This window comes from Trachurus trachurus, assembly GCF_905171665.1.
Source record: "Trachurus trachurus genome assembly, chromosome: 6".
Classification (NCBI taxonomy): Eukaryota; Metazoa; Chordata; class Actinopteri; order Carangiformes; family Carangidae; genus Trachurus; species Trachurus trachurus.
Genome location: NC_139897.1, coordinates 25,440,835 through 25,465,332, shown reverse-complemented (window position 1 = coordinate 25,465,332; position 24,498 = coordinate 25,440,835). Strand labels below are relative to the sequence as shown.

Here is a 24,498-nt window from a genome sequence, read left to right as displayed (position 1 = left end):
CCAAGAAAACGGCGGTGGTGGACGGCTCTATTCAGATAAATGAATTTCCCTTTGGGGATTTAATAAAGTAATTCATATAAGTTACAGGACATTCATACGCTGTATTTTTATTGTGTAAAAGTAAATGTCTGGTGCGACAAAGAGTAAAGAGCTACAGAGAAACTTTTTTATTTATAAATGCTTTAATGTTATCAAAATCAAATGGCTGATGCTTGTTTCCCACTAAATGCACTTTGAACAACAAAGACAACAAACATTGAATGAAGCAAAAGATTTTTTTTTAATTCAAAGTGAATCTTGACATAGTACACCATCAATTCATAATTTGACACTCACCAATAAGAGTCACCAAGAAGGACCCGCTTTTTGTGACAAAGTACATAAGGCTTGGTCACATTGAAACTCACTGAGAACTAGAGGGGGGAAAAGAAAATGACCGCAAACTGGTAAGACACATTATTACATCCAAACATTAATCATTTTCCCAGTCCTCATATTGTTTTATATTGCACAGTGCAGTTGCTACATGTCAAACTAGTGTAGCATTGAAGAAAAATAAAAAATAAAATCATAAAGCCACACAAATCTACACATATTTAGAACAGTAACAGTTTCAATTTAGCAATCATGTCTACATATTCGTGTCTAAATAACAATAAATGCCAACATGATAATTAGACAGTTGTGGTACGATATACTCAAAACGTGTCTCAGGAGTCGAATTTTTTACACAATTGATTTTTTCAGCTCAGTACCCTAGATGAGATGACCTGTGCTTGTCGTGTTGGTCGTTTCGACACGAAGGGGGCCCAATAAAAAGCAGGCCTGGGGCCAATTCTCTCATCTCTGACACTCGACTACAGCCTTTTGCACTAAAGGCCCTCCATCACAGAACGCTTAATAACATCCCCTCATGATTTAGAAACGTTTGAAGCGTCTTTTAGGCCTGCTTTTGTCGCTCGAGGCTGCTGCTGTTGCTGTTGCTGTTGTTGCTCCCTGTGCTTGTTGGGAGCTTTGGATTTGGGACCGTGTGACCCTCTGGTGACTTTGATGATGCAACCGTCGGTGTAAAAGCTGCAGGGAGGTGGTGGTGGGATTATCTACCCCTCAGCAATCAAAACCCAAAGTGGTGGAAAGGGTCGGGGGGGGGGTTGGATTTACAGTGTGGTGCATCACATATGTGCATCTCATCATCACAGGTGCTGAGCTGACAGAGAGAATAGAGATAGTATGGTGGGGGAGGGGGGGGGGGGGGGGGGGGGGGGGCGTGGGGGGTAATTGACGAGAGGCTGCACACCGCAGAGTTAGAAAAAAGAAAAAATCCTTGAAGTCAAGTACAGATTACTGTCCCACGACACCTAGCGTTTATGATTCCAGGCTGCACTTCAAAGCTAAAAAGCGTGTGCATCCTCTCGTTTTGTCCAAGGTTTCGCCAACACAGTAGCATATTTAGACAAGACACAGACACAATAATAAAAACCCATTATTTTAAGCAACATAGCAAAACCATAATGTAGTACAAGGAGTAGATGAGGATGGGACAACTTTGGACCTAACCTTTGTATATGATGATTGATGAATAAAGCATTTCTTTTTCTTTTCTTTTTTTTTTGAAAGAACCCCTGACTGAAAAACACATGGTGTGATATCTACCAATGGTAATAGCTGCATACAGGAACTATCAACATCCCAATCACAAAAAAAGGAGAGAAAATGCTGCGTAGCCATCAGAAATGCAAACCAAAAAACAGATGTCTTGAGTTCCACAAATACATTCACGGTGTGAGAATAAAGCTCTGCATTTGTGTATATTCAGGCCCTAGTATATGTTTTTGAGTACTGCACGGCGTGTTCTTGGTGAGCACAATAAAACATTCCCTGACTTGTACTTTCTTAGGATTATGTTGTTTTTTCTTTCTTTTTAAAAAAAGAAGAAGATTGTTTTCAGACCTTATTTCAGTCAAACAAACAACTTTGGGGTTTCGTGATGTGAAAATAGGAGCTGATCCCCTTTGAAAAGGAATTAATCAACAGATTTCCGACTGCTTTGATATCAATGCAAGACGTCATCTGTCAGCCACTTGTTTGAAGAAAGGCACTAGTTGTACAGTACGAGGAGTTGCAAATACAGTCCAATAACGGAAATAAAATGTCAGCAGAAGAACAAGAAGGAAAAAAAAAACAAAAGAGTACATCAACAACACACCGGTTACAGAATCCGAGAGTGAACCCAGCCTACATTTGAAATACTGATGCTAAATACACACACACACACACGAAAAAAAAACACACACAGGCACACACCAAAAAGCAACGTAATAAAAAAAAAGAAAACTCATAACTTCCATTACAGCAGTTTACAATCACTTCAAAACAACAAAGCCAATATACAGAGGCACTAGCATATAGGAATAGCATTCAATACACTCTATAATCAAAATAAAACCCACTTCTATTGTATCTAGTCTTCAGACCTATAATACAAAAGAGAGAATGCAGGCTAGAATGAGATTAATCCTCTAAATTCACAGCTACGAAGTGGCAGATAATCAGTACATAGCAGCTTATTATCTATACATTCCAAATACAATTTGCCAAACATAGCTCAGAAAAATAAAACCTCAACCTCATTTTTTTTTTAAAATAGAGATCTCACAATATAGTCCAATGTTGATAACTGCAACAGTATGCTGGAGGTGAAAAGGAGAAATAGTAGCGACCATGCTTTCAGAAATGATTAATGAACAGTCTTTGGTGCTGATTGGAGTAAAATACCGGTTGATATGACGACAGGTAAAGACGCAGCTCTACTACTACACACTGGAAATCAAAAAATAAAAATAAAAACACAAAACCCCAAAAAAATAATCAAGGCTATGCATCCACCCTGAAGGAATGTATCAAAACTGACAACAGGCTTCAATACATGGACGAAAGAAGGTTCGTCTCACACAAATATTTTAAACAATTACCAATACACCTCTAACACTCAAGAGCCCAGCAATGACACTGTAAGCTGATAGGTTATTTCAAACACTGACAAGCATTTAAAAATAAAAACACAAAACAATCTTTTTTTTTTTCCTTAGTCTATGCCACTCCCAAAAAACTAAAAACATAAAATGCATTACTGCAAGTCTAACCCTAAACGCAAAAATAATAAAAACTAAGCAACCCAGAGGCTATCTAGATTGTATTGCAGTTACAGTAAACAGTGACAATACTGTTATGAATTAAGTACTATAGTGAATAGAAATCGATTATCAAAATATCAAATCACTCTTTATGTACATAAAAAGCTCATTCAGTCAAAAGCCCTAAATGTGCAGCCTCTAGCTAAAGTAAATCCATACTCTGAGTTAGAAAGCAAACTGAAGTCCAACAATTGCCAACATTAAAACATTACCACAAGCTTTTATCCTCATATTTATCCATAATAATAATAATAATAATAATAATAAGCCCGTTGTAAATCAGAGTCTGCAGGTTAAGTGCTAAAAGGCCCATTTAAATTTACAATCTACTGTATAAGCTCCTGAAGTAACGTCATAGACTCTGGTTTTTTTTAAGGCACTAGAAGACGGCAGCAGCGAAGTCCGCCTGAAACAACAAAGACAGGAGCATTCGATCCTGGTTGGTTAATTAATTAATCCATCAATTAATTAATTAATACAGACTGGGATGGCTTAACAAACAGATCTGACCGGCTAGCACATGCTACAAGGCAACAGAGATAAAGGGAAGGGGGGAGGCTGAGATCTGATCCGACAGCGACGACAACGAGCGATTTCCAGCCTCTAATTAGATCACATTGTCTGAACACTACACAACAACAACAACAACAAATGACAGGAGGTAATGTGCAAAGGACACATTCTTAATTAAAATTTCCTTATCATCATCATCATCATCATCATCATCATCATCATCGTCGTCGTCATCATCGTTTGTGAATTAATTCACTCCTGTAACGCTCTTCTTATAATAAAGCTTTGTGGGTTTTTTTTTCTTTCTTCTAAATCGTTGTTTCCTCCCTTAGCCGACATGATTTCAAAGGAAGTCTTTCAAGATCTTGACGTTCGCTCTCTTTTTTGACGTGAACCTCCATTCGCATTTCAAGAGGTTGTGAATTTCTTCGTCCTCACAGAAAAAAAAAAAAAAAAAAACACCATATAAACATCTTCAGCATTGTTAACTTTTTTTCTCTTCTATGATAGATCGTTATCCGTCCTCTTTTTCTTCGCCACATTATCGTCTTTATCTCATCTCTATCATCATCATCATCATCATCACAAGTGTACGTGTTGTGCTCTGGTGCCAGCTCGACCTGCCCAGGTTGCAGCCCCAGTCCATTTCCCGTGGCCCCCCCTCCTCATCATTAGGAGGAACTGCTGCTGCTGCTGCGGCGGCGGCCCCGGCCCCGTCGTCCGGCCCCTCAGATATAAGAAAACTGGGGGTGGTGGCTGAGCTTGGTGGGGCTCAGCGGGAAGCCGGTGTAGGCGGCTGGAGAGGCCAAGTAGGGGTGAGGAGGCGGCGGCGGGGCGGGGAAAGGAGGCTTGAACTGGTGCGGGTGGTATCCGGCCTGGTGGTGGGGGTGGATGGTCGGCGAGGGGAGGAGCCTGTGTCCGGCGTGGTGCGGGTGGTGGGGGTGCGTGCTGATGCCAAGCGTCACCTGGTGAAGGAAGAAAAAAGCAGTCGCTCAACTCATAGCCTTGATGTAGAAAAATATAATTTATTAAAAAAGGACCGACGTCCCCGGTTCGGATGCCGCGTCGGGCAGACCTTTCCTGCATGTCATTCCCCCTCTCTCTGCCTCCCCCTTTCCTGTCTATCTCACTGTGCTATCAAATAAAGGTAAAAAAGCCTAAAAAATATACTACTAAAAAGGACCGACGTTTCGACCTCACACAGGTCTTTCTCAGGGTGTGGTGACACAAAAACACTGATGAGGGATAAGTAGATACAGGTGTGTGGGACTCGAGGGGGGCGTGTCCATCCACAAACAAAGGTCGAGCCAAAACAACATCAGTATAAATAGGATAAATGACCCCAAAGTGTCACAGTGAATGCAACAACAATAATACAAAAAATTTATAGAAATCTAACGGACACTAGGGGTGGGAGAAAAAAAATCGATTCACATAAATATTGCGATATCTGTTTTGACGATTTTTAAATCGATTTTTTTTTTTCAAAAATCGATTTTTAATAATTTTTTAAAATATTGTGCAATGTGCATTTGTTAGCCTTTTTTACATACAGAGAGTACAGGTTTTGAAAAGGGTTTAAGTCCACTTTATAATGGAGTATGTTAATTTATAGGCTCCTACAGTATTTATGTGCAGATAAATGTTAAAAATGCAGACTAAAAATCGAGAGAATCGGCAATATCGTAGAATCGCAATTTAAATCGAATCGCCATCCAAAAAATCGTAGAAGAATCGAATCGGGAGAAACGCATATCGTCCCAGCCCTAATGGACACCCACATAATGTGGTGCCAAAAAGATGCAAAAGAATATACAACCACAACACATAATACATAGACATTTTTTTTGCAAAGATGTCTAAGTAGGCTACGTGAAATACGAGACCCAATCTATAAATAGAAGAAATAAATAACAATTAGCAGGAATGGGTGTCTGCTATAAACAATATAGAAACTGTGGAGAAATATGAGAAAACAAAAGCGTCACCTGGTGAACGATGGTGCCTCCTTGCGTCGGGTGGGAGAGACTGTAGCTGTGCTGGAGGAGCGGCGGGGGAGGGGGGCGGGAAGGCAGGATGGGGTGGGGGTGGTGGTGGTGGGCGGTGGTGAGGGGGGGGCCGCCGGGCGGGTAGGACAGCAGGGTGTGTGTGTGCGTGTGTGTGTGCGGGCCGGCCGAGGTGTGCGTGGGGCTGCTGTGCGGCAGGTGGGTGAAGGTGTGCGTGTGGACAGTAGGGGGAATGTAGGCGTGCGGCCGCAGCGGCCCATAGTTGCCGTTCCACTCTTTGTTGCTGTGGTTTGAACCGTACGGCTGCACCTGAGAGAGAAAAACACAAACACAAAGACAATCTGTTAAAGGGATAGTTCAACATTTTGGCAAATTGGCCCATTGCCATAATCCCTATAGTCACAGGAGTAAGTTTGTTACCTTTAATTGTCGGTGCAAGCTATTTTTAGAACGGCGGAGCAGAGCCGTGAGCTGCTCAGAGCTACGCTACGGAGGCTCATGGGATTTCTTGGTTTCCCTCATCAAACTCATCAAATACACAATCCAACAACTCAAAAACGCTCTGGTGGACAAGTTGTGACCTGCACATTCACCACTCTATGAGATAATAACAGAACGTTACCAGACAGAGTTGTTTTCAGGGGCAGTTTTTCAGCAAGAAGTCTTTGTATTTACCACTAAAACAACTCTGTCTCGTAACGTTTCGTTTTTATCTCACAGCTATCTATCAATAGTCTTGTCTGGTATATAAGCACATAGATCACGTGATTTGGTTCAAGTCATGTAGCCAGCCTTATCAGAATCCAGTAATTATTTAGTAATCATAATTTATTTTCAATAAAACATCAATATTAACTCCTAGACGGACAGAAATTTCCTAAAAACAAAATTATTGTTTTTCGGCAGTCTCTGTTTTACCATTTTACTCTATTTTTGCGAAATGCTTTTTTCCCCCCATGCATCCAGAGCTGTTTATCTTTTTCCTTTGGATTTGTGCGGATGTATTCATGTTATTTTGAGTCTCCATTTACTGCACAAAGCTGAGCTGGTAAAACTTCAAAAACACTACAATGTATGATGTAAATGAGCTGGAAAAGCAATAATGCATTATTTCTCCCCATCAATTTAAAACATTAAATCATTTTTCACTATTCATTTTCCATTCCTGTCTGTTCAAGACACAAAACAGAACTTGCGTTTGCACTTCAGGTGATACAAACACATATAATAATAAAATAACATTTTCTTTGTGACCTGGTGCTGGTAGGCAAATTGCTCTAGCAGAACAAACCCAGCTTCTTCTGGTCTCCTTAATGCTAATCAAAGTTAACAGGCTACTCGCTCTGGCTTCATATTTACCATAGAGACATGAAAGCCTTCTCAGTCTTCTCATCTAACTCTCTGAGGGAGAGTGAAATAAGGTTATCTCTGAAAAATTTAACTATTCCTTCGAGCCTCTACCTTGTGTTTGAAAAAAGAAAAGAAATAATATTTCATCCCAGCAGGAAAAGCGACAGGAGACCCGAGCGCTGCCGACCAGCTCCGGTATTCCCCAGCCGAGATGGCTGTTTGTTTGCGTTATGAACATTTGGCTCACGTACCTACCTTCATTTACTTCCATGTACCCGATGGCAACGAGTTTCATCTCTTGAGGTAAGCGCTCATAAAGTGTCAGAATACCCAACGCTCACATCTGTCTGCTTCAAACAGCTCTCACCACACGGCCCTTGAGGTTTAGACTCTCATTTTGCAAGCTGTTGTGTAAGCCCACTGAAACAACAACTCTTAAGTAACACACAGCCCTCGCTCATTATTTTCAAATCCAGAGCATTTCAAAAGAAAGAGACTTAAAAAACTTTCTCCAGAATACTTTGGGGGCAGACATGATTCATCTTCCCCTGCTGCTCACAAAAAATGTCCTGGAGCTCTGTTGCGTGTCATCCCGTAATAAATATCCCCCATGGGTTTTTTAAAGGTTTCAGCGTCTGCATGGTCGGTCGCCCCCATATTTCAGATAGAAGAACCAAACTGACCTGTCCAAAGGCCAGAGGCGGCTGGTGCTGCCCTGTGGGCTTCTGCTGCCGGGACAGGAGGGGGGCGGATGGGAGGAGGGGCACCGAAGAGGGAGTGCTCTGTTGTCCTACGAGACTGCAGCGCCCTTTGGACCGGGACCAGGAGTCTGAGGCTGGGAGTGATTGAGATTAGAGAGACAAGTGAGTCGTTTAGTTCACATGAGCCTGCAGGACAAAACACAGAGCTGCAGTGGAACGAAAACCAAGACTTCAATCAAACAACAAAACGAGCATGCAGGCCACAGAGAGAACAGATACAGACGACAAGTACGGTGACTTTAGGAAGAATTCAGACTATTTACTGTTTGAAAACTAGTTTCTTATTGATCTGAACAAGAAAACAGCAAATCAACAACACGTATTACTCATTTACAAAAGTATCCTGCTCTGATTCACTCCACCTATAGATGCATCTACAACTATGAACATGACACACCTGTGTGCAACAATTCACAGGTTGGCTCCAGAAAAAATGGCCCCACTATGGATACTTTTGTTAATAATGTAAAACAATTGCATATCCTAGAGAAAATGACTTTCTCAATCTCACTTCAAACAGATCTGGGTGAAAAACGATGGCAGAAACGGCTTATTTGGCCAATGAGTGAGACTGTTTATAATGTGTGCTGTATGGTATTTTGTCTTTTGGATACACAGATCACCCACAGATCGTGAATTTGTGTTTTTCTTTTGTTTGTACTAAAAGATGAAAAATTCCTATAAATGAAGAGTTTAAAGGTCCAGTGTGTAAAATGGGGGGAAAACCATGTTATCTAGCATTCAGATTCTAGTTTGCAGCGCTCACTGGCTCACTGACTCACCCGTCCCGTACTGTCGGCAAAGTGACAGTGGCCTCCAAGGACAAAAAAACTTGTCCGGACATATACTGTATATTGCTGCCGTACAAACATGGCGGTGAAAGATGGTGACACTCTCTAAAGCAAGATCCTTGCTATATGCATATATAAAATAAGAATTATAAGGCTACGAAAACCAAACAAATTTTATTTTGTAGTGATTATACACTTATACAAATATATTCATGGGTAGTTTATTCAGATTTTGCCAATAACCCTAACCTAAAGCCTTCAGCACTGCCTGATAACACCACTTCTTTAAAGGTGTACAGAAATGGCCGTTTGTCCTGTTTGTCGCGCCGAGTTGTCACGAGCTGCAACACGAGTTTACCCGAGTGAGGAAAACGAATTTGATTGGTCGTTATCGAGCGGGCGGGATATTCAAAGCTTGGGGCGAGCCCGAGCTCAGTGTGTGTGTGCGTGTCTCAGACGTTGAATGACGGATTACGGATCCAATATCAGTGGCTGGTGAATCGTGTACAGGCTGACGTATAATCCGTGCGCCTGCATTATCCAATGCGGAAAAAAAAATACACACTTTCATCCCGGATTTACTCAAAAATAGAATTTTGCACAAAGTTTGGCCTACAACGTCTGAAAGATGAGTTATTACATTAATTTTATCACCCAAAGTGGGCTCAAATTCAATTTTCTTTTCTGTACACCTTTAAGGACCGAGGGCATGAGAACCCTTTGATCCTGGCCAATATCAGTGAAACATGGTGGTAGGAGCCTCATACTATGTGTTGTGGGGGCGGGGGGCAGCATACAAAGCTTAAAAGCCAAGATGATGCTCGAATTGCTTTGGGACCGGTCTCAGGTTGTCCTTGACTCAGCCAAAGCCCGGACTTAAACCCCACAGATCATCTGTGGAGAGAGACCTGAAGACGACAGTTCTGACACTTCCCGTTCAATCTGATGGAGCCTGAGGGGATCGGCCAGGAAGAACGGGATAAACTGCCAAAAATCCATGTGTGCAAAGCTTTCAGAGAGACTTTCCCAAGGAGTCTCAAAGCTGCAACTGCTGCCAAAAGGAGCTACTACAAAGTACCGAATTACAGCTGTGAATGCTTTTGTAAATGAGACATTTCTGTTCTTCCCAAAGAATTGAAATAAAACATGTTTTCCTTCTGTCATCACATTTTTAATCTCAGTGTGAAAATGGTTGACAACACTAAGGATTTGACCTCTGATTATCACTGAGACCATTTAATCATTCTTCTCTTTAGGAAGAAAAGCAGCCGATGTTAAATAACCTGATCACAACGCCCCAAAGCCACTAACTAAAAATAGGAATTTCTTACATTACCAAAATCAAAATATGTGGTGATACTTCAGAAATGCAATTATCAATGGGCATATTATACCAGAATTTGGCTAAGATGCTGAATTGCTCTTTAAATGCTGATAAAAGACGACAGGCTGCAGCTAAATGGTGCACGGGAGAAAGATTTTGACAAACAAAATTCTCAGTCTAAGCCAACGCAGGCAAACCTGAAGGCACAACAAATATCTGGGGACCAGTGTATGAGCCTAACTTCTTAATGAGACTAGAGCAGCATCTGCACATGTGAACAAAAGTCTGCTTGTTTTAAGCACAAATAGAAAGTTAACTGGAAAATAGGAGGCTCAATAGTTGAGCTACAACTTCCAACATCTGTAACATCTGACACAAAAATGTATCAACATTTCAAGTCCTGTTACCGATTTCTACATTTCAAACGTGACAGGAATGATGCAGAGCGCCATATAGATGAAAACCAAACGAATACAGGTGCATCTCAATAAATTAATATCATGGAAAAGTTTATTTATGTCAGTAATTCAATTAAAAAAGTGAAACTAATACATTTTCTTTTTTTTTCTAACATGGAATGAAGGGCAATAATGAATTGATTTATTCATGATTTGTGGAAAAGGGGTAGGATTCAATAAGCACAGCTTCTTCTCACTCCTTTTCGAATATGTATGATTATGCTTTTGTGTTTTTGGTTGTTTTTGGTTATTCACATATGAAGGAACAAAATGAAATTGTGCCTTACTTAGTTTTTTACATGTTCAAAATACATATTATAAAAAAGAAGAAGAAAAAAAAGATTGTATGGCTTATTGAAGACCTAAAATTCAGTATCCCAAATAATTTGAATATTACAAAAGACTTATTTTAAAACTTACTTTTAAAAAAATATGGAAATGTTGGCCTTCTGAAATGTCCATTTATATGCTCTCAATACTTGGTTGGGACTTTTTGACTTGAACTACTGGAAATTGAGTTTTCAATGATATACTGATTTACTGAGATGCACCTGTACAATTACTTTTGACATTATAGTGACATATGTTGTAGATACACGTGTCATTTCATGGCAGGAGTGCCTTGACTGATGTAGCTGTGGAGTCATTTAGCATGTTTTGACCCCAGTGCAACTTAAATTCTGATTTACACATCAGTGTAAACAGTTGGCAATCTCCAATAAAACACAGCACCAGAAAACTAGACAATAAGATTCACAGGAGGTGTGGAAAGAGAGAGAGTTGTTGGCACTCAGAACAGGCCCCTGAGGAGCCAAGTTGATCCTTCGACCCTGATCTGCCTCAGTTTGCAAATTCACTCAGCCATTAATATGAGAATGAAACACCTGGGGAGAACGTGATGAGTGAAACTGACCACAGATCAGCGGCCTTAGGGCAACTTTTGTTGGAACCAGCAGAGAAAACATACCGATACCAAATGAAATGCATCCACCTTTCCCACCACTCAGCTCTGAACCACTGAGCTCGTGTTCAGAAAATATGTTTGCTTCATTTCTAGTAAAACAACCCCCCACCCCCTCCTCCTCTACTGTAAAAAATCTGGATCATCTTTGAGTGATGTCAAGTCATGAGGGATTTTAAACACTACAGGCAGTGATAACAGTTTTCTTTTGAAGGATTAAGGAGAAAAACTGTAATTTTGCTGCATACTTAAAATCAACCACAGACCAATATAACAGCTCAGCAAAAGATCGATCATTTGAGTCTTTTTTTTATGGCATTCAAATGACCAAAACTGGGATATCTGGTCTCTGAAGGTGTAACAGTCGACCATGCATGGCTAATGGACAAGTAGTGAAGATGCTGCTGTTTTGATTAGGGCTGGGTTTTAAAAATCGATTTTCCGATTTATATCGATCTTCATTTGAAAGATCCGATATCGATTAATAAAATCCTTGCAACGATCTTTTAATGTACGTCATTGCACTGTTTACCTCTGGAGTGGGTCATTTCAAATAAATGTGCAATAATGTAACTGCTTTTTCGTCAAATTTAATTTTTATCAATTTAATATAAACATGAATATCTTTATACAGTGGAAACCGCTTATAGTGATCACGGATATAATAATCAACCACTTATATGGATCAAAAGGCAAAAGGTCATTTCATGAATGAATACATGTTCAAAAACAATTTCAAAACTACGTGTATTTATTTAATTTCCAGCGGTGTCCCTTTTACGTGCACGGCTGCAGCAGCCCAAACAGCGCATGTCGACGAGAGGATTGAAAAAAGAGAGTGAGACGATGTGGCTGTAGCCGCCGTGATATGACGACCCCATCGTTTCGTTAAATTTTTCTCATTGAAAAAACGATACAAATGGCATTTAGATGATGTTCTGCATAAAAAAATGAAGTGAAATAATTAAAAAAATCGGTTATGGTAATCAACCGCTTATAGTGATCACATTGACTCTGGACCTACATGATGACTATAAGCGGTTTCCACTGTATTTAGTTCCATCTTTGTACAATTTGCAACATTAGTTTTGTGAAAATCTCTTTCATAACCAAGCAAATTGGTATGAAAACTGAAATGAATCAATATCGGTGAATCAGTAGCAATAGCCAGCCCTAGTTCTGATGGTGGGAAAGTAATAAAGGAATAACTGCAGGAAATTGTTAGCATTGCCTGCTGTGGATGCATCTCTAAGGTATTGGTGCTTCTCTGCTCGTCTCTCTTCATCACCTGTTAAAGCCTCTCTGACCCACTAGAGGGCGGTGAGGCCCTACCGCCGCCACATGACCTGCAACGCAGACACCGCCACAGCACAGGTGATCGACCACATGACAGGTGGCAGGAACTGGCACATTTATGACAATCAATCTCTCAGGGTGTCGATGAACAAACTATATTTTCATGTAAACATCAACTCTCTCTTCATTTGTTATAAAAAAACAAAAGAAAGGTTGAGCTTTCCACCGACCTGTTCTCTGGACGCGCTCCTCCATCCCCTGGCTGCTGTTGTTGTTCTGCACTCTCATTGGTGGAACGACCATCGTCCTGACGCCGCGGGGGCTCCTGCCCTGCACTGCAGGGGAAGGCAGCAGCGGCGCTACCACCATGGAGGCCAGAGCCGGACAGCTGTTGTGGTTGCTGTTGTCAAGGTAACGGTAGTGGCTGTTGTGGCCCCGCGGGGAGGTCGAGGTGTCGGACGCGGGGGATCCTTCCACCGTGTCGCAGCCGCTCTCGTGGCCGTCGTCCTCAGACATGCTGAACAACAGAAAGAGAGAACGATTTAAACCTTTTTATAATTTCTGTTCTACTTGTAATGTAATCTTTATTTCTATTTTTATTTAATATTATTTCTTTATTACTACATTGTCCCTCTTATGTACTGTAAACTGGGTTGAGAGGATTAGAGATGATGGAAGTCCCCTTGGTTATGTTTGTAAGTTATGTATGAACAGGGATGCAAACGGGTCAGGACCAAAAAAAGAGAGGAATTTCCCGGGGGGGGGGGGGTCACCATTAACAAATAAGTACATTACAATATCACAGAAAAGTCAATTTCCAGTAGTTCAACCCCAACCAAGTATTGAATGCATATAGATGGACATAGTTTTCAGAAGGCCAACATTTCTATATTAAAAATGCTTAAAAAAAAAAAAATTCCTTTGCAATATTTCCATTTTGGAGATACTGATTTTAGGTCTTCACTGAATGTTAGTCATAATTATTACTATTAAAATAATAGACATGTCTACATTATATGTCCATTACACACTCAGTGTGGACATATATGTTAGTTTCACTTTTTGAATAGAACACATTCTGCATCGCGGATTCGCGGAGGCAACGTCTTTAAGGCTTCCTTCACCTCTGAAACGGGGCAGAGCTCCGTGGGAAACACCTGCCTGACACAGCAACGTAGGGAACTGTGCATGTCCGCGGCACACAGCTGCACGGACATGCACGGGGGGGAAAACGGCATCGCCGTCGCACCGACTGCACGCAGATACGCGCCGCTTTAATGAGCGCGCATGTCGCGTCTATATTGGAGGTAGGCTGTTATCAGTGTAATCAGAGGCAACCATGAATGAGTTCGCCTCAGTTTCACGTGATTGTCACTGTCAGCCTGTTAGAAAAACATTTTACTGACCCGAGCTGAGACGCTGAGACCCCCCCCCCTCCCCAAAACAAAAACTCTTCGGATCTGAACGATTCACACAAGTCACCTAATTGGTCATGAAAAAAGCGAGTTTCGCTTTTCGGCGCGCTGTTTGCATCCATGGTATGAAGTACTGAGTGCATTAAGATGGACATACTTCTTAAAATTGGTCTTTTGTATATTAATTTTTTCATTAAATGTAAGCCATAAGCATAACAATTAAAAGAAATTAAAGACATGAAATGTTTCATCCTGTATGTGATGGATCTATATAATTTATTAATTTCACTTTAATTGAATTACTCACATAAATATACTTTTCCATCATATTCTAATTTATGGAGATGCCCCTGTATACATTAATATTGTTGTATGTAACTTTGATATCTTTTATTTGAATGATTTTTTACTAGTTTGCACAACGTGTGGAACCTGTTAACTTCTCACCTAACCTATGATTACCCTGTCTGTTGTCTTGTTATGTCTGTTTTATTTGTACTGTGTTTATTAAAATAAAATAAAATAAAAACAGAGAGAGAATGATTAAGCTGAGCAGAAATAACAGCGTCTACTCAGTGTGTTATTTGTATATTTTGACCAGACGAGTACCTGTTGGGTCTCTTGCACGGCGAGACAGAGGGGCTGGACTGGAGAGAGTTGGTGCTGAGGCTGCTGTCAGGGCTGCTGAGGGAACACACTCTCTCCATGGACACGGTGGTGTTTCTGCACGCCTCACACACACACTCCTCTTTGCACCTACCGACAGAAAAGTGCAGCTTAATTTAAAATCTTAAATCTTTATATTTATTTTCTTTATTTAAATGCAAACATTACATTGAATTAAGGTAATAACATTTAGATACAAAGCAAAGAACTAAAAAAATAAATAAAGATAGAAATAATGTAGAAAAATAAGTAGATAAACACGTAGGTAAATAGTACAAAAGAAGAAAGAAAGAAAAAGACGCAAGACTATTTTCAAATGATGACATTAAACCGAGTTGTTTACAGTTTTAACAGCTTCTTGTTCAGCACACAGGAGAGTTTTACTGCTCAACCTCTGATTTGAACCCAAAGAAGTTAGTTTTTTATGTTTGAAAATGCACATTTGTGTACCGGTATGTAGAATTTAGCAAAAAGTAAGCTCAAATTTATAAGGAAATATGCATCATTGTTCGTTCTTGTAATTAAAATCTGTATTGTGGAGTCGCTGCCTGTTCCAGAGGCTGAAAACTAATGATTACCGACACTGTGTTTGGTGTTTCTCACCTGTTCTGACGGCACCTCTGGGGGTCTTCGTCCTCGTCCTCTCCGTCGGTCAACTCGCTGCGAATGCTTATCACGCTGGGGGCGGGGCTCGGCGTGTCGCCCATCAGGACCGCCACATCTCGCTGCTGCTGCTGCTGCTGCTGCTGCTGTTGTTGTTGCTGCTGATTGGACAGTTCCAGCTGTCTGTTACCGTTGTTGGGCACCACCTCTCTGAAGCAGCTCACTTCCTCCTCTGCGTCGTCTTCCTCCTCGTCCGTGTTTTGGACCTCGAGCCGCCTGGTTTCCTCCAGGGGCGCCTCCCTCTGCGGCTGCTGCCTCACCGCCACCGCCTGCCCGACAACATCGGCCATCTTGGGGGTCCGGCATGCTGATATGTGGATGTTACTGGAGTGGGTCAGGTTCCTTTAAACACACACACACACAAAAAAATCAATCAATATATTTATTTATTTATTAGCTGGTGCAGGATAAATCACAGTAAAAATTTAAAAAACGTCCAGTGCACACTAGAGCGTAGGATAGACAAGATTTATTATCAAAAGCAAAAACAGAAGGGGCGAACAACGCGTTTCATATGTTGCTTCATCAGATTCGCTCTTGATTGTCATCAGGTGTGTGCTTCACCTTGTCTATTTAAAAAAGGGACAGTTCAACATTTTGACAAATAACCAAACGTTACAAGACGTTCATGCAAATTCATGCAAAATCTGATGAAACGCGTTGTTCGCCCCTTTTGTTTTAACTTTTGAAAATAAATCTCGTCTATCCTATGCTCTAGTGTGCACTGGACGTTTTTTGAATATTTATTTATTTATTTTATAAGGACATTGCACATTAATAATATCAAAAATAATAAAAATAATAATAATAAAAAAAGCGGATATAAATGCACCAGAGTTAGTTAGCATTGTTGTTATTTTTCATCCGCTGTCCTCTGGCAGGTCACACAAAAGACTTCATTGCAAGGACACAAAACACAAAAGAACAGAGAGCAGAAATAAAAGCAGACGCAATATTGACAAACAAAACAAACAACAAAACAAAAACTCGACAGAGCGAAACACAGAGACAAGGAAGCACAATAAACTGCTGTAACAACAGTTAGAAGAGCTTTATATTACAAAGTGCATTCAAAAACAAACAACAAAACAGAAACTTGACAGACAGAGCAAAGCACAGAGACAAAGAAGCACAATAAAGTGATGCAACGTTGAATAAAACATGAAACAGCAGAACAGTTTAGCATTAAAGACGCATCTGAGTCGCAGGATCTCACCTGTTGTGACTGTGTCTGTTCCTTTTATTGGCCGGCTGGGGCCACACAACATGAGCTATGCCGATGTTGATTGGCTGATGGGCAGAGAGCGCTGACATCTGATTAGTCAATAGAGGCTGCTGCATCACTGAGCTGTAGTGGTTGCTGTGGGGACGCACTTTCCTATTGAAAGATATGAAAAAAAAAAGTGAAAAGAGGTGCAAGAGAAACATAAAGCTGCAGTTGTATTATGTAGTGTGATGTACAGTACATATTATTCATGCACGTGTCAAACCTGGCTTAACAAATACATGTATAGAAAACTGTCCAGCTGTGTTTATAATTGTATTTATTCATATGATATTGAAGAAGTCATGTTACAACAGAGTGGAAAAGACACAGTTACTTCACTGAATACGACAAGTGAAGCTGACTAGTGGAAGTTTTTGAAAAATGGGGAATTTCCCAGATTTTAAGTGTTTGCATTACTCAAGAGTTTGGTGACTCACCCCCAGTCACTGATCCTTTGTGGGCCGGCTGTGGCGTCATTGGTTAGGGAGGATGGGGGCGGCGGAGGGGGGTGGGAGGGAGGAGGACCCACTGGAGTCATCTGCTGCCATGCTGCTGGGACGAGGAGCTGCTGCCCGCGGCTCGACCAGGCCTGCTGGAGCAGAAAAATCAGGAATCATTTGTGATCATCTATTGATTTCTACCAGCTCTGCCAGATCTGAGCCTGTGGCGACCAGTTTCAATTACTATCTCTTTTTCTGTTTTCTATTCCACTATTTAGGCTGTATTCACACAGTTTACAGTCGTTATTTATTATTTATATCCAACAGTTCAATTTTTGTGTACAAACTGCACACCTTGCTGCTGTAAACCCAAATACACCCCTCATCTGTGCAATACTGTCTTATGCCTTAAAACTACCAACACTGTGTATAATTTTATTCTTTTCTTGTAAAGAACTGTATATATATTCCTGAAAGGTTTTGGTATATAACTATATGTTTATCTTTTATCGTTTTTTATTAAAAATAGAATAGAAGAACAGAAAATACTTTGTTAATCCCTAGGAGGGAAATTCAGATTGTCCAGCAGCTTACATAACACTGGTATGATATAAATGATATGAAATGATATAAAAAGTAAACGTGGCATTGTGCAATTTGATGGCAGCAGGAATGAAGGATGTATAAAACGGATTACATCTCTATATTTGCATATTCTTCTACTTTTTTTTTTTACCTTGTATGTTACAAATGCTACTGTAACAACCAAATTTCCCATGTGTGGGATTAATAAAACAGTCTTATGCCCAAAAAAATCAATTCAACTAATAAATTTGGATTTACATTAGTTCAAATAGCGAATACAAAAGCAGCAATTCAAGTAGTCAAACTGACAATCTCATTTTTTTTTACACAAAGAATCCATAAATAAAATCTGAATTTAGTTTCATATCACATTTTCCATCTACTGCCTCCAGGAGCAGGCACCACACACACACATGTGGGTCTTACCTGCGCCATCACGCCAGGCCTCACAGGTAGGGGCTGTATGGGAGGGGCCTGAGTTACCATGGGAACAGAATACCCTGCTGGTTGATTAAGGTTGCCTTTAAAAAAAAAAGAAAAAAAGAAAAAGCAGACAAAGAACCCACATGTTTAATCATAACATCTTGTTGAAGTGGTGTGGCACTTTTGTTATTGTAAGACACTAGTGATGACATCTTTGTGTGTGTGTGTGTGTGTGTGTGTGTGTGTGTGTGTGTGTGTGTGTGTGTGTGTGTGTGTGTGTGTGTGTGTGTGTGTGTGTGTGTGTGTGAATACCTTGCATGGTGGGAGGACAAAGAAGGAGGGCAGGTGGGAACGAGTCACTGCACCCAAACTGACCGTTCCCAGTTGTTAGAGCTATTCCTGGATGCAACACGGAGGAAGCCGACTGGGTTAGAGCCTGCATTAGAGGAGGAGAGCAGTGAAAAGTGACAGGAGTGGACAGCAGAGAGACAGAGGAGAGGAAATAAAGTGAGAGAGAGACAAAAAACAAAGTAGAGACTTGAGCACAATGATTGACAGCATCACATGTGACACAAACACCAAAGACCTTTTACAGTGAGATGATGCCATAGCACCTTTTCTCCAGCAGAGGGCAACATAAGGTCAACACAGTACAGAGACGGTTCACCGAGACATTATGCAAGCAAAGATTAAACATATTTATGGGCATGTATTTATGTTCTCTATCCTTAAAAACTGGGTGTCACCAAGAGGCAAATGTGTAGTTGCTCAATGTTTGACTGGAATAATCCAGCGATTGCCGAGGCCCAATGGCACAGCAGCTAGCGTAGTCAAACAGGAACTGGCTGCGGTGTTTTTCTACCGCTGATATAAACTTTGACTGATGCATTGACTGACTACCAGGGCGGTAGTATAACATGCCCGGAGACAGGAAGCCAAGAACAAGTACAAACATAACTCCAGTATCTTTGAGTACCTGAGTGTGGACTGGTATGTTGCTGTAACCCAGCGGGAGGCCGGAGGAGGCGGTGGGGGCTACGGGGGGCCTGGAGAAATGAATGGTGTTCTGGTTGAGAGCGTCGAAAACAGCGTTGGTGGGTCGGCTGTGGCACATGTCCATGATCCGGAAAGACGACTGCACACTGGAGGAGATCAGAGGAGTTGTTAAAGGAAGAAGAACTGTATTGTAGGTCTGGAGGTTCAAGCTACTCTAAACCAAACTGTATTTATTTATTTATTTAGCCTTCATTTCCAACATGTAAGAGACTGACAGAAGACATAGACAAAGAAAAAAATGCTCGAAAGGGAGTAGGAAGAAGTTAAAAACTGATCCTATTCCTTGTCCTTTTTATTATATTATCCTCCAATAATTATAGTCAATATTACTTATCAAGATATCAAAAAAATATATGTATACAAATATAGAAATCTATTCGAAACCTACATCGGGGTTCCCACTCTTTTCTTTAAATCATTTTCCAGGACTTTTACAGGACATTTTGAGCTGCTACAGTATGACGGACATGTTACTACGCCGTACACTAACACATCCCCCGTCCCATTCACGCTTTGGAGAAGTGTTGTTTTCGACAGCTGTACCTTATTTTGTGTATTTAACCAGTTTGTTTCTATGTTAATTCCTCTCTCATCCCCAGTCTCATCCCCCGTCTGATTTAAAGATGTGCAGTCTATGGCTCTCACTTATCTATGAAATAATCTCTGACAAATTTATCATAGAACAACACAAAAACATGTTGTTTTTGTTTTTAAACCACACCCACTACAGCTCTCTGCTGCTGATCCTCGCTAGGCACTTTTTTTTGGGAAAAGAAATCCTTGATGGAGTCGGAAAAAGTCAAACAGAGCTCTGGTAGCTGATTTCACAATGTAAAAAAATAAATTTTCCAGGACATCTCAAGCTTTTCCAGGATATTTGACTTGACAGAGTTGTTTTCGAGGCAATGCAGAGACTGCTTGCTGAAAAACTGCCCCCAACGAGAACGTGCATCAGCAGTTTTGCATGAATTTACCTCTACAACAACTCTGTCTCATATCGTTCAGTTATTATCTCATAGCGTGGTGAATGTGCAGGTCACAACTTGTCCACGAGAGCGTTTTGGAGTTGTTGGATTGTGTATTTGATGAGGGAAACCAAGAAATCCCATTAGCCTCCGTAGCGTAGCTCTGAGCAGCTCGCCGCTCTGCTCCGCCGTTCTAAAAACAGCTTGCACTGACAATTAAAGGTAACGAACCTACTGCTATGACTATAGGGATTATGGCAATGGGCCAATTTGCCAAAATGTTGAACTATCTCTTTAATATTCGGCCCATATGCATCTATATACAAGCCATATACTCCCTTATACAGGTGTACACATATGTACATGTAAATATACACCTTTGTCTTCCCCATGTATAGTGGTTGTTACTACAGTAAGGAGTAAATGACCAGAGTGACAACAACTAAGAATTTGCAAGCCGACACATTTTGTGACGGTGTCAGCTGCGGCAGCCTTACTGGTTACTATGTGGGTAGTCCAGCAGATGAGTCATGGTGAGGAAGGGATGATTGAGGACGTTGGAGGGAACCGTCCTGTCCTCGGCGTCGATCAGCAGCATGGTCTTCAGCAGAGACACAAACTCCCTCCTGTCCGTTTTCTCTGCCTGCATGTCGCTGGTATCAGGAGTCAGCACCAAGTTCACCTGACGGATAAAGAAAACACTGCGTGAGAAACCACAGAGAGCGGCAGCAGCAGAGGTTTAACGTCGTAATCTATTAGGAAACACTGAGGAATTTAACTGATCAGTACCAGCTTTCAAAATATCTCTTTGAATAAACAGTTTCTGTTCTGGATCTGAGTTTTTGGCCATAAACATGAAGCGTAGTACTCACATGTGCAACGTCATCCAGACAGGTGAAGATGTACTTTCTGGCCTCTTTGGATTTAAGTCCCGTCTCTTTCTCATGCTCCTCTGTCGTCTGGAGGAGGAACACAAGTATTAAGTGGAAGAATCCCAAGTATGAAGGTAGGGTGGATGAAGATTTGTTATTTAAAACACATGGACAGTGTGTTGTGTTCAACCCTTTAACTGGATTTGTCAGGTTTAAATAAAAAAGGGAATGGGAACAGTCACTGTATTAAGATCAGATAAATACAGTCGGTGGGAGCGAACCATGTGTGTTCCCATGCAGATTTTGTGTGGTCAAGTGGGGTTCTTGCTGGGAAACTCATGCACAGATAAATATTAGTCTCACATTCATTTTAAAAATTTATTTGGAGTGAGCCTGGCAGGTAGTCTAAACACAGTTTCACATTTCCTTGAGCTTTCTTCGGGGTGTGGAGGCTTTTGTCCTGTTTTGAAAAGCTTATGCAGCTGTTTCCTATTGGGAAGGTCCTGTCGCTGCAGCTTCATGTGAGTTCTTTCTTTCCCACTCCCTACAACAGGCATGTTTGTGCTTTTTCCACTTCAGATCTCATCTTCCCCCATGCACTGGCATCGGTGGCAGTAATTTGTGGTTGACAAGAGGGTGTGTGCATTGTGTTTGCATACATATTTCTTATATTTCTTCAGATCAGGGCTTACTGACTGTCCCCCACTCTAGCTTAAAGACAAAAGGTGATCGTGCCTATGAGGTAGTGGCTCCAACTCTCTTGAATCTATCTCTCCCTCTCTGTCTTCTGTCTGCAGGCTCTCTAGAAGTTTTTAAAATAAATCTGAAGACCCATCTATTCAAGCTTGCATTTATCTCTGGTTAAACTGCCAATCTGTTCTGTAGGGTCTTTTTCTGTGCGGCTCATGATTGTCTGCGTTTATCATGAGGTTGTTGACTGTTGTTAATACCATCATTGTGTGGGAACTGTAAACTGTTGTTTACTGTTGTATAACTTGCTCTTTGAATTGTAATTTTGTGAATTTTATTTCTGTGAAATGTGCTATACAAATAAATGTATTATTATATTTGTGTGTTGCATGCAGCGCTCCAGGCTGCACCTAAATGGGAACATTTTGCCCCTGACATTTGAGACAGTGCAAGAACGTTTTTCATCTACTTGCGCATGTGAAACCAGTAAATTTGCCTTTTTTTTCTTCTTTCTTCTTTTTTTAAACACTGGTGAAATATGAAAGGAAGACTGAAAGAATCTGGTATCTGTCATTACAGGTGTCAGACCAATGTGCGTGAGAATCATGAATGAAAAGGAAATGTGAATATTTGAGTTGGTTTACAGTGTACGCCCCTATTTTTTCTGCTTGGGCCACTGTGCTCCTAGTAAGAACTGTTAAGTCTCAAACTCTGGCATGCATGTCACTTATACTATGTATAAATGCATCTTTTTGTGAATTGTGTGCAGTTACTTTTATTCTCCAGGAGGCGTAGGGAGAGTCAGACTCTTTGGAGAAGAAACGAGAAGTCTTGGTCCCCTTGTTGAGCAGGTGCTCAGCAGGCAGGCCCTGAGTCTGAGAGATGTACCGGATCTGAGGAGGAGGAGGAAGAAGATGAAGGTAAAAGAGGGAGGAGGAGAAAATGGGAGGGAAAAAGTATGGGAGAGGATGTAAAGAAAAGGGGAGGTGGAGAAAGTAAAGACAAAAAATGGGTTAAATCAAAACCACTTAGCTGAAAGTAAAATGAATGTAATTTTTTCCATTTTTATTGCCAAGTTCCCTTCATCTGACGCAATCTAAACATGTATAATGCTGAACTCTAACCACCACATGTTAACTTATGTTATACACTGAGACCATAACAGCTGTGGAGCGTCTTGTTATCTAATACAGCAGCTAATGTTGAATTCCTGCACTTCAACCTTTAGTGCTCTGCCAGACTGACATAGTTCGAGCACTTCACAGGCTCAAGGCGGATGCAGCGTGAAAGCCGAACACACAGAAATGGTGGGGGGGGGGAGTCAAAGGTCATCAACATTTGTCAGCAGATTTTGTAGCTCGTTTAACCAATAATGTCACACACACACACACACACACACACACACACTGAAGACTGACTTCATGGTGAAAGAGTGGAGCATTATTGATCTAAGTTTAACAACAGTAAGGCTTCATGAGGCTGCTTTTCTTTTGCTGCCACATGTCCCATCATATACACACCTGATAGTAAACATACTGCAACGAAAAATACAACTTTTTATATATCCAACATGTTTTAAATGGAGACGACAGGTGTTCAAAAGTTTGATCAACTCACACAGCCCATAAAAAGGTATTTCTGCCATTAATCCATCGCTTCTTATTTGTAATTTTCAAGCACGGTTTGATCTTTCACTGTGTTGATGATTATTATTATTAATCGTTATCTTGATCTTGCTGTGAATCTGTATCTCTGTAAAAGTATGTTTTCTTGTTTTTTGTACTGCTGCTTGACCAGGACATCCTTGGAAAAGAGATTGTTAATCTCAATGGATCCTTCTTGGATAAATAAAGGTTTTTTTTTTGTAAAAAAGCATGTTCCTCCTCTATGAACTGAACCATCCTTGAACCAAATTTCCAGAGAGTTCATTCAACTTTCTGGTCAGACCTGTCTTGATAATAATAATAAAAAAAGAAGAAAGAAAGAAAATACTCCAGAAATTCCATGACCAGTGGAAATCCTACAGCTCGGTTTTACAGTGTGTGTGTGTGTGTGTGTGTGCGCACATGAGCACACGTGCACATGTCTACGGCCCAGAACAAACACACTGACTGGCCAGAGGGCACTGGACTGAGAACCTGCTGATGGTGCACTGAACGCTCACCAGTGTGTGTGGTGTGTGTGTGGGGTGTGTGTGTGCACATGTCTACCATCAGGCTTATGTTTATAAATACATTTTGCTGTGTAGAGTGGAACTGCAGTGAGCCTTGGCACAGCACTGCATGCTTTTGGGGGATCAATGTGCACGCGTGAGTGTGCGCCCTGGCATGGCCCTGTGATACAACAGAGCTGTCACTGCTCAGCGAAGCTCTATCAGCCACGATCTCTGACCGATGATTGTTCAAACTGCTCGCTGCTGCTGGACGCACGAGTGACACGTCGCCAAAAAAAAAAAAAAAAAAAAAACTGAAAAAGGAAAAACTCCACAAACAGATGCATGCACACTACACAGGCATTAAAAACTGAGTCGTCCCACCAAACAAGCCATCAACTCTTTAAAAAATGTTAATGAATGAGAAATGTTTGGTGCTGCTGGCGGACTATGTACTATGGAAATGCAGCCAATTTCAAACATTTAGTTTGGCAACGACGGCCAAACAAGCTGCGTAGATCGACAGACAGATGCCCATAAAAGGTCAAATATCATTTTCTTCCAACACAATAAAAGTCGAGACGAGACAATACCAGGATGTCCTAATGTCTAAACTCATTCACTGAAAACATGACGGGCCTGATTCTCCA

General features: G+C 41.0%; 1 protein-coding gene across 2 annotated transcripts in view; it reads right to left on the bottom strand.

Moving 5' to 3' along the window:
* Positions 1-1,553: 1,553 nt before the first annotated feature.
* LOC310987525 (homeodomain-interacting protein kinase 3-like) overlaps positions 1,554-24,498 on the bottom strand; it is a 46,687-nt gene continuing 23,742 nt past the window's right edge. Inside the window, exons 6-19 of one of the 2 annotated variants that reach the window (XM_083973830.1) lie at positions 22,470-22,589; positions 21,007-21,093; positions 20,632-20,816; positions 19,090-19,255; positions 18,426-18,549; positions 18,117-18,211; positions 17,103-17,257; positions 16,615-16,776; positions 15,339-15,740; positions 14,679-14,825; positions 12,885-13,171; positions 7,747-7,898; positions 5,696-6,022; positions 1,554-4,672 (exon numbers count right to left, since the gene is read on the bottom strand). In XM_083973830.1, the coding sequence (XP_083829956.1) occupies positions 4,436-4,672; positions 5,696-6,022; positions 7,747-7,898; positions 12,885-13,171; positions 14,679-14,825; positions 15,339-15,740; positions 16,615-16,776; positions 17,103-17,257; positions 18,117-18,211; positions 18,426-18,549; positions 19,090-19,255; positions 20,632-20,816; positions 21,007-21,093; positions 22,470-22,589 (2,646 nt within the window). In that variant the 3' untranslated portion in view covers positions 1,554-4,435. The remainder of the gene's footprint in view (positions 4,673-5,695; positions 6,023-7,746; positions 7,899-12,884; positions 13,172-14,678; positions 14,826-15,338; positions 15,741-16,614; positions 16,777-17,102; positions 17,258-18,116; positions 18,212-18,425; positions 18,550-19,089; positions 19,256-20,631; positions 20,817-21,006; positions 21,094-22,469; positions 22,590-24,498) is intronic. The other variant, XM_083973831.1, reaches the window with a different exon arrangement.